General features: G+C 40.1%; 1 protein-coding gene across 2 annotated transcripts in view; it reads left to right on the forward strand.

Annotated features, from left to right (window-relative positions):
- Positions 1-10961, forward strand: part of chd7 (chromodomain helicase DNA binding protein 7) — a 90291-nt gene that overhangs the window by 59091 nt on the left and 20239 nt on the right. For both annotated transcript variants that reach the window (XM_081598313.1, XM_081598311.1), the window contains exons 13-23: positions 17-260; positions 2890-3066; positions 3282-3425; positions 3528-3626; positions 3716-3884; positions 3977-4193; positions 5110-5305; positions 5747-5914; positions 6036-6215; positions 6332-6442; positions 10075-10286. In XM_081598313.1, coding sequence (XP_081454439.1) covers positions 17-260; positions 2890-3066; positions 3282-3425; positions 3528-3626; positions 3716-3884; positions 3977-4193; positions 5110-5305; positions 5747-5914; positions 6036-6215; positions 6332-6442; positions 10075-10286 — 1917 coding nt within the window. The remainder of the gene's footprint in view (positions 1-16; positions 261-2889; positions 3067-3281; positions 3426-3527; positions 3627-3715; positions 3885-3976; positions 4194-5109; positions 5306-5746; positions 5915-6035; positions 6216-6331; positions 6443-10074; positions 10287-10961) is intronic.

A 10961-nucleotide genomic window follows, 5' to 3' on the forward strand; every position in this document is an offset into this window, starting at 1 on the left:
TCATCATCATCCGCAGACGTAACTGTATCCTGGCAGACGAGATGGGCCTTGGGAAGACCATCCAGTCCATTACATTCCTCTATGAGATATACATGAAGAGCATCGAGGGGCCATTCCTGATCATCGCCCCTCTCTCCACCATCCCTAACTGGGAGAGAGAGTTCAGGACCTGGACGGAGCTCAATGTGGTGGTCTACCATGGCAGCCAGGCCAGCCGGAAAACCATCCAGGCTTATGAGATGTACTACAGAGACACACAGGTAAAAAAAAATTAAAAATAAAAAGGCCTGTGCAGGACTTCTTACTCATTCTCTCCCAGTTAAATTACGTTCACAGCTTAAAAGAGCTGCTAATAAGAAGAATTTATGAACTTGCAGGATTTATTTTTCACTTTTTTGTAATGACATAATTTTCCTTTTGCCTTGTTTTTGACTAGTAGTTATAATTTCCATTTTGAAAGGTGAGAAACATAAAATAAAATGAACAGTGATACTAGATATTAGTCATACAGTTCACTTTTTAGTTTTAACTGCAGTCATGTCTCTGTCAGTAAGTTATTTTAAGGAAACTTGGTTTATTTTGCAGGTAGTTTTCATCCCCATATGTGGCTTTGTTGTGGTATTAATGTTCTGTCCCTCCAGCTTGTGTTATGTTTCATGTTGTTTCTTGGTAGCCACACGTCTTTTATATTATTGATATTCGGTAGTGGCTGTCTGTTGTAGGGAGGTGCAACCCGAAATGTTCAATTTTTGTGCCATTTTAAAGTTTAGCTTTATTGGACGTAGTGTAGTAAAATAATAGTTATATACAAAGAAAAGCAATCGAAACAAAAGAACAGTAGTAAATTTACACATTCAAAGGAGTGGGTAGAAGTATGGACTTATATTTAAACCCACCCCTCTCACATCTATATCATCATTCGATAAATTATTATTCACATTAACTTGGTTTTAACATTCTTTTAGTATTTTTTATATCCATATCTAACTAGTACAGTGCATTTATAATTGTGTGCTATTATGAGAGCTTCGTTTTCAACATGTTAAAGTTCTTTCTAAATCAATAATAATGCAGTAATAACTTTATTAAATAGTAACAATAAAATTGATCACAGCAGTATCAACAGTAAGTATTTCTCCTATTGATATGCAGTGATGACCATCTTCTTAAATGACATTTTAAGCAGTTTTATATTTGGACATTGCTTGACTTCCATGCTCAAAGTGCATATAAAAAAAAGATTTTCAGGTTCTCTGTCTATAAAGTATATATGTCCTTTTAAGGAGATGTCTGCAGCTATTATTAGCCCTGATATTTTATCCGTTAACTGTGTTCATGTGAGAAGTGGGATGTGCAGGAGGCCTGTTATAAACAAGACCTTTTTGCATAGATCGGTCAGCACATCTGAACACCCCCTCAGTGACGGGAAAATATTGAGCTGGCCGAGGATGAACACGGCTCCTTGGCCACTTAAGCTCTTTACAGTCCTGTAGCTGTAAGCTGTTATACTGTAAGCTCTCATTGTACAATGCTGCAAACATCTCTCGGCATAACCTCCACCACAGCGAGTCCCCGAAGAAAATAAGCTGTAGTAGCGGCGCGCTCGCTGGCTGCTCGTTCTAATCCTGCCTGAGGTAATCCTCCAGGTCGTCGTGAAGATGGCACCTTGTGTTCTTTTCTCCCATCCACTGTATCCTCCGCAGACTGGAGACGCCAGAGACATTTCTATGCAAACATGCATGTGCAGGCTTCAACATAAATTAGCGTTTTGTAAAAATCTAAACGAAGGGAAAAATGTTGAGTGTAAAATGGCAACGCAGAACTGATGTTTGTTGCTTTGCTGATTTTAAAAAGATGCCAAGGAACGATAACTACATGAAAGCTGCAATTGAATTGCGGAGTCTTGTACACTTTTAGAAATTAGTTTTTTTTCTTTTTTGGTTGAAATATGGGAGAAAAAGAAATAAAGAAAATACCAGACATAAGCTGAGATTTCATATTATTTCCAGTCTAACAACTTGGTGCTTTGTCTGAAATGGAGTAGTAGAAGGAAAGCTTTAATGAAAGCCTTCCTCGAGGCCCTTTGACTGCTTTTCTGCCTGCCTCAGCGGCTAACCTAACTTTTAAAACAACTCCCATGTTCTGGTGTTTGTTTAAGAGATCCAATTGTTTTTGGATGTAGGTTTTAAAGCGCTGAGTCATTTTCTACAATGCAATGCTTTGTAAAAGTATTTATACCCCTCGAACAACTGGAATCTCACCTTCCAGTTAAACAACAACCCTAACCATGCAACCAGAGCTACTAGGCAATAGTTTAGATCAAATAATATTGACTCCGGTCAAAGTTGCATCTTAACTTTGACTGGGCCATCAAATTGGGAGTGTGTGGTGAAATTTTCTGTCTTTACACTTTGTAAAACTGGTAGACACATAATCCAAATTACTTTCAGCTGCAAATATTGACGCCGATGGTATGAAGTAAAAAGTATGTCGGACATTTTGCACATTTATTAATGCAATACTCTGCCACGATCTGTCACATAAAAGCTCAATAAGCAGGAGTTTGTGATTGTAATGTGATAGTTTGTGAAACGATTCAAGGCGCTGGTCATCCTATTTTAAAAGATGAGATGTAGGAGGGGTTTTAAATAGCACTCAAATAAATTTATTGAGTTGGGTTGAGGCACAGAATATAATTTATCTTTAAATTTTCTAAAATATGTAGACAGATTTGTTCAAAATGCTCGCTTCACAGTGTTGCCTGGCTTTTTACTTGTAGATTGATGATTCTGTGCGACCATATTTCAGGGATCAATAATGAATGAGGGTTACTTATTCTTCTCAGCACCCTTCATTATTGTCCTCGTTCTACTTTGCACATTTCTCCAGGGTAAGATAGTAAAAGGCGTGTATCGCTTCCATGCTGTCATCACAACCTTCGAGATGATCCTCGCCGACTGTCCGGAGCTACGCAGCATCCCGTGGCGCTGTGTGGTGATCGACGAAGCCCACCGCCTCAAAAACCGCAACTGCAAGCTGCTGGAGGGGCTCAAGATGATGGATATGGTGAGTGGATGTAATTTTTTTTCTTTTTTTTTTCTTGGGGACGTGCTGAGAGTTAGAAAGAAGGAAGACTCATTTTAATTAGCCCAGTGTTTCGGCTTTGCTAATGTAATCTCTCTTTCCCATCTTTCCAGGATTTCAAAGTCCCGCAGACACTTCCTGCTTTTTAATTTTAGAAACGCTAAATTTGTATATCCTCTGTCTGCTTTGTCCTCCAGGAGCACAAAGTCTTGTTGACAGGAACTCCTCTTCAGAACACAGTGGAGGAGCTCTTCAGCTTACTCAACTTCCTGGAACCAGAGAGATTCCCGTCTGAACAGACTTTCATGACTGAATTTGGAGACTTGAAGACTGAAGAACAGGTAGCTGGCGCTAACCACCGCAACGCTGTGAACACAAAGGAAAATATCTCTAAGCCTCCCATAAATTACCTGGTAAATAACATTGTTCTTTGCGTATGTCAGGTCCAAAAACTTCAAGGCATTCTGAAGCCCATGATGCTTAGAAGACTGAAGGAGGATGTGGAGAAGAACCTGGCCCCCAAAGAAGAAACCATTATAGAGGTAGAGGACTTGCCCTCAAAGTGCTTTCTCATATAGGAAAGCTTCTCAAGTGGAGAAATGAAATAAGCCGATCGATTTGTTGTTGTTAGGTGGAGTTGACCAACATCCAGAAGAAATACTATCGGGCCATTCTGGAGAAAAACTTCTCCTTCCTGTCCAAAGGAGGCGCGGGAGGAAGTGGATCAGCTAGTGTGCCCAACCTCCTCAACACCATGATGGAGCTGAGGAAATGCTGCAACCACCCCTACCTCATAAATGGTGCGTGCTCTTCCCTGTAATGGATGGATAGTGCTGTAAATTGGCCCAGAACGCCGTTTATGATGATTGTCTTTTTCCTGTCTGCCGTCCAGGAGCGGAGGAGAAGATCATCGAGGAGTTCAGGGATTCCCACGGCGGCAGGATTGATGTGCCTGAAATGGCCCTCCAAGCTATGATCCAGGGGGCCGGGAAGCTGGTGCTCATCGACAAGCTGCTGCCCAAACTGAAAGCCGGAGGACACAGGGTGTTGATTTTCAGTCAGATGGTCCGCTGCCTGGACATTCTGGAGGACTACCTCATCCAGAGACGGTGAGCAGGGAGACAAACCTGTTTCTAGCTTGTTTGATGCAGGTTTCCTTGTGTTACCAAGGGTTTTAAAGTGGAAGGTACCATGTATTGTCCAAGCACATATCGCCATTTTATGGCAAAATCAAGTTTAAAATACAAAATACTGTATATAAGCCTAGTGCATGATAAATTTAAATGAACTCGATAATTTCCAGTCTGTTTTTTTTTTTAAGGGCGTTTTTGTTTACAGAAGCATCATAATCCATTTTATTTATGATATAGGTTGTGTGTGGTTTTCATTTCCTTTTTTATTTATTGTTTTTGATCATGTTTTGTTTTGGATATTTAAAATCACTTCTCAAAATTAAAGTTTATTCATCTTTGAAAGGGAAAACTTATGTTATTATGCCATTATCAATGTATATTACTTTTAAATGATCTCAAAACAATGTCTTTTCTCACAATAATTTCTTGGACAGTTTATTGTCCAGAAATATTTGCTATCGTGGCAGGCCTACCTGCATGTATCAAACATAATTTAAATGAAATTTGACTTCGCAATTTGACACCTAGAAATTGACCTCTGTCTCTTTAAGAAGCTCCTGCTCTATTCGACACACCACAAATATATCTGCCTCTTCCTGGTAAAGCAGGAAACTGCCAGGACAACTTGTGGGTTGGGTAGAGATTTAGCAATAGTCTTTATCTTCTTTATTAAATATTAATTGATTGTGGACAAATGTCCTCCAACATCAAGAATTTGTTTAATTTTACCAGCCTTTCCTTGAAAGAACTTCTACAACATGACAATTTGATTTCCTGTAGGTTAAAAAAGTAAAACTTTGTGTTAAGGTGAATGGAAATAAAGCTGACAGAGATTACTAAGCAGACATCCTGTTATTGTTGGAACTTATTTCATTCCTTTTTTTCCACACAGCTATCCATATGAACGAATAGACGGCCGCGTTCGGGGGAACCTGCGACAGGCGGCCATCGACAGGTTTTCCAGACCAGACTCGGACCGATTCGTCTTCCTGCTCTGCACCAGAGCCGGTGGGCTTGGCATCAACTTAACCGCAGCGGATACATGCATCATCTTCGACTCTGACTGGAACCCTCAGAATGACCTTCAGGTATGCACCCCGTGCTGCCGCTGAGTCCCTTTTTATTGCATCTGGCTTTTTCGAAATTTTTAAGAATAGAATTCTTGGATCTTGTGTGGAAAAATAAGCAATTTAGGTATTTTCTAAATTCAAATGGGTATAAATGGGGAAAACGTGGCATAAAAACATTTGTGTTTCTAGATTTTTCTGTCTATTCATCCGATAATTAGCTGTCCAACCACCTGATTGTTTGGTAAATGTCCATCTCTCAGTTAGTTCATCCATTTATCCATCCCTGCATCCATTCATTTCTGTTCATCCACTTTTCCCAATTATCCATCCCGACTGTTTGCCAATCTGTTCGCTCACCAGACGATATATTTAGTCTTCTGATTGGTAGGAACATGTCCCACTGGTAACAGTGGGACATGTGAACTGGCGGGGAAAAAAAGTCTCAAAATTCTCCACCAGGCTCAGGCGAGATGTCATCGTATCGGCCAGTCCAAGTCGGTGAAGATCTACCGCCTGATCACCAGGAACAGCTACGAGCGGGAGATGTTTGACAAGGCCAGTCTGAAGCTCGGGCTCGATAAGGCCGTCCTCCAGAGCATGAGCGGCCGAGAGAACTCAAACAGCGGGGTGAGTCCCACCAGATCCTCTCTCACAGCTTTACCATCCTGGCCAAAATGTCTGATTTCAGAATCTGGCTTGTTTTTGACCACCTTTTGATTATTTTTTCCAATTAAAACTCCTTGTCCAGGTCCAGCAGTTGTCTAAGAAAGAGATTGAAGACCTACTGAGAAAAGGCGCTTATGGCGCTCTGATGGACGAAGAAGACGAAGGCTCGAAATTCTGCGAGGAAGACATTGACCAGATCCTCCAGAGACGAACCCACACCATCACCATCGAGTCGGAGGGCAAAGGCTCCACGTTTGCAAAGGTGAAATTCCTTTTATTTGTTTCATTTTTGCTTCCTCTCACGCAGAGCCTGTTCTCTCTGTGTGCCTTCAGCCGAGTGTGTCATAATTACACAAACATGTTTTCATCTGCCTGCAGGCCAGTTTCGTTGCAACAGGAAACCGAACAGACATTTCTCTGGAGGATCCAGACTTCTGGCAGAAATGGGCCAAGAAAGCAGAACTGGACATGGACGCCATCAACGGCCGGGTACGACACCAACAGAGCGCGTACTCCTGTTGAAACTTTTCTGTGTCAAAATCTTAGATTCTAGAGAAATTTTGGGTTTTTTCTCCGATCCAACCACTGCCTCCACCTGCTGCTGTGCACTGCGGGTCAGCTGGAAGAAGGCAACTACACTTTTCTCAACAAAAAAAAAAAAAAAAGAGACAGATTTGGGAATTTTAAATAAACCATTAGCTGTCAGCTTGGACACTAAAGGAGCTCCACTGATCAAAATTACTAGCCTAACATTTGCTTTGTCAAATAAAAAATAAAAAATATTATAGGCGACTGCAACTGTAATAACCAATGTTGGCTTATTGTAGCAGCAGTAGTAAAAAGCTATTGAGCTACCTTTCTCTATTGAATAATTTATTTTCTTTAATAGGCATTTTTTCTGAGAATTTCCACATTTAATACATTAAAAAAAAATAATAATATTTTTACACCTTAGTTATAAAATGTGTGGTTAATATGCTACTACGAGCAAAATAAACAAAATTAAGCCCTTTGAAGTTTATCAAATATTGCATCAAGCTGGAAATGATCAAAAATAGCCTCCAGTTCTGTCCTGAGTGCTACTTCAAGAGAAACAATTTGTTTTAATTAAAGCTTTATTTAAATTCTAATCATGTAAACCAGGGGTGCCCAAACTTTTTGAGAGCAAGATCTACTTTTTCTCTCACCAGCCGCCTGAGATCTACCTCATGACACAAAGACATAAAAATAGCAAATTAAACTCTATTGACTTATTTTATATGCGAATATACATCAGTTATAGCAGAAATAATAAAATGACAGAAAACCTAATCCAGTTTCTTCCTCAGTGAGATTCTGACACTGGGAGCAGCTTACTGGTTTCTCAGTCAGAAGCTGGATGCAAACCTGAGGCCAGCAGGTGTCAGTCAGTCATGGTAGATCTGAAATTTGGTTTGATGACCTCGATATGAGAAACTACAGACTGATAGGAGGAACCAAAGAGCCCAGTAAAGGTAAAGGCAAATCTTCTGAAGTCGGGATATAATTCATTTAATTTCACATAATTATCGCGGTAGAATTTGTTAAAACTTAATGAAATATATTTGTCCTATTTGATGTTGTGACGTATGCTCACAAACGAACGAGGTAATTAGTCCAAGTTTGTCGTTTATTGAACGTTCAGAAACTACAGCAGGTGTAATGAGCCACAGCAAAGGTAAACAAAGGTAAAACAACCCGAAAAGACGATCAACTCAAAACCACTCCTACCTTTTATATATCTCTCTCTCTCTCTTTCGTTTAAGCACACCCGTTGCCGTGGCAACCACCTGCGCCCCGCAAGCCGAGCAAAAACGCAACATTCAGTCTGTTATATCAGGTTTCCAGGCTTGATATTTATTTCTCGATTATTAATAAGCCTCTCATGAACACAGCGGTGGTTGAGTAGCTAAATTAAACTCCTGCTCTGCTCGTCAGTCGGTCTTTGAGTCGCCTTTTTTTCTCTTTTTTTTGTTTATGGAACCAAAACGCACTGAATTGTAACATTTTTCGTTGACTTTTTATAATTATTATTTTTTAATGAAGCTACAAACCTTTTGGATCTTAGTGAATATTTTTGATCAAGCTGTCAGAAGAGGAAGTGCTGGTCTCAGCGTCCTGGCGGCGTTCAGTTTGTCACCTGCCGAGATCGACTCAAAACCTCGATCAACGTATTGGGCACCCCTGATGTAGACTATAGATGTTTATCTGGTTGAAATTATAATTTTGTTAAAAAAAAAACAAGATAGTACAACAGTATATGACTAAAATTAATGTAATAAATTTTGTCTTATGGACAAATTCTGCATATTAACACAAATGAACACAGCATTAATCAGTCTTTGTCAAACACTTATTCAGGAGTAAATATAGTTGTATATCGGATGTAATCACCAGTAATAAAAAATAATAATTAAAAAAAAGGGGTTTTTTTTCTTCCTTTTTGGTTCACTAGAATTCTCTGTGTGTGATAACTTCAGCTGCTCATATATTTATTATTTTGTCTTTGTAATTTTAATCAAGCCTTACAGGGTGTCAATATGCCCGTTTATCTTGTTTACTTCTCACTGGTTCAGCCTTTGAAACCTTTAAAACAGCTTTATGGCTTTGTACTCAACTCTGCGTGAATCAGACTCTTTGTTCCCTGTCGGTGTGATAAGCAAAGTTTCCCTGCCACCAGGAAACTCCTGGTAAACACAGCAGTTTTGAGGAAAGCACTCCTATCTTTTGGTTAAAATGTTTCATTAAGTGTAATAATTATAACAAAAACCTTTATTTAACTGGATAATAAAACTCGTTGAGAACTACAATCTCTTTTCAAGATGGCAGCTGCACCGCTTACAACATCTGCATTCAACCAGAGAAAATATCAGCTAAAAGTACTGATGCTGACTGCCGGTTGTAGACTAGTTATTGCTGCTTTAATAATTTTCAAAACATTTATATATTAAGCCCGTAAGTAGATACGCTGGAATCACAAATGTGGTATTTTTTTCTCAAGCCCTCATAAGATCACGTGGCAGATCGTGAAACAGCACAAACACACTGCTGTGCATCTCCTTACGATAAAGCGGGGTCACGTTGGTAAATTTTGCAAGCTCTCACCACAGACTAGGAGGGTGTGTGTGTGTGTGTGTGTGTGTGTGTGTGTGTGTGTGTGTGTGTGTGTGTGTGAGATGGCCTGGGAGCAGGAGACGGCCAGGACAGGAGGGAAGCACACACAGAGAGAGGAAGAGGGAGATTAATATTGACAGTTGGGAATCTCCTCTCTTCCTTAATTACCCATGTTTCCCTGCTCTCGTGTGTGTGTTTGAGCGAGCGAGGGAGAGTAAGCTGCTTAGCTCCACTTAACAGAGCGCAGATGCCTTGAGGCTACAGAGATATCACTTAGGCTTGTGCTCACACATGCACACACAGAAACAAGGCCTCCGCTACTTTCTTCCACGCTGGCTTGCACGTTTTGCTAACCGGAGTCTTTATATTCCTGCTTTATATCGCTTTCTGTTTTTCTTTCTTTTTTTTTTCTCTGTGTACTTCTCACTTCTCTTGTTGAGGGCCCTCCACTGAAACACTTAATCCACCTCTGCGAGTGTGAATCCAGGCCGTTCCCCGGGGGATTTCTTATTGTGTGACGTTAAAATGGAAATGACTGCAGCTCTGTGATAATTGTGGGACTAACTACGGCCCTGTTTGCACATATTAATGGGGCTGCTAGGGAGTGAAAAATCTAATTAATTGAACAAAAATGTAATTCATTAGACAACATAATTACTGCCAGTTTATGTTTGAGCTAGACGGCAAATTTCCCCGATATCAGCAATGAAGAGCAGAGCCAAATATCCAATTAATCAGATTCAGGGCTGAAGATGCCATGTTTTTGCAGCATTTACAATAGTTATGGCAGTCGACACGTACAAGGAACTTACAAATGGGCATTCCAGAGGGGCGCAACAGAAGGTGCGCTGCATAATGTTGAGGTTGGATTTTTAGTCCGTCTGAAACAAAACCCAGAGCCTTTTCTAAAACAGGATGGTGGCAGAGTTAAAACACATGCAGGCTTGTGAAATGCTCAACTGAAAGTGCTGTCCTGATTTTATGTGCAGAACACTCTGGTGATCGACACGCCCAGGGTGAGGAAGCAGACGCGGCACTACAGCAGCGTGAAAGAGGACGAGATGCTCGAATTCTCCGAGCTGGAGAGCGACGACGACGAACCCAGTAAGCCGTCGTCCAAACAACGACGGCCTCAAGACAAAACGCAGGGATACCCCCGGTCCGAATGCTTCAGGGTGGAGAAGAACCTGCTGGTCTACGGGTCAGTCACTTTGTAACTTTTTAAAAAATTTTTATTGTAAGGCCTAAAAACTGGACCGAACTGCTGTTTTCTAAACAAAGGGAAACTAAAAGAAACCAATAATAAAGTGCTGGTGACAAGTGCTGATGCACTTGTTAAAAAAAAAATGTAGAAAAGTGTTTCCTTTTACTTCAACAATTTTAATGGTTGATACTTCGTTTTACTTTTACCTATTGAACAGTCTTGCTTCTTCCACGATCCCTTCTTGCCTTTCCGATCGCTGTGAGGCAGCAATGTAAATATATGGGCAGTTGTTCTGCCTTGTGGCCATTGGGTAAAAGAAAAGGCATCTGTGTCATCTCATTAATAATAGCAATAAACATATAAGTTCATAGAAGCAGAGATCAACCTAAAACAAGTCAAATGTTGCTGCATTTATTATAAACGGGTTGTTTCAGGTTCCAGTAATGATGCCACAGGGGATTTATGTGAACAATCATTACTTTCTTTTAACCAACTGAATAAATGAGTCCGAATTAAAGATTGAATTAAAAAAAGTTTTTCATTGTAAAACAAAGGCTGCAGTACAATATTAATCAAATTTATGGCTTTTTATACCTCTTAATAGCAATGTGCACAATTTTATTGGCTCCCCCTGAGATTTAACTCAACTTAGTCTAGTGACTCACACAATAT

The sequence above is a fragment of the Poecilia reticulata genome, chromosome 17 (genome assembly GCF_904066995.2).
Source record: "Poecilia reticulata chromosome 17, P_reticulata-male-v2, whole genome shotgun sequence".
NCBI lineage: Eukaryota > Metazoa > Chordata > Actinopteri > Cyprinodontiformes > Poeciliidae > Poecilia > Poecilia reticulata.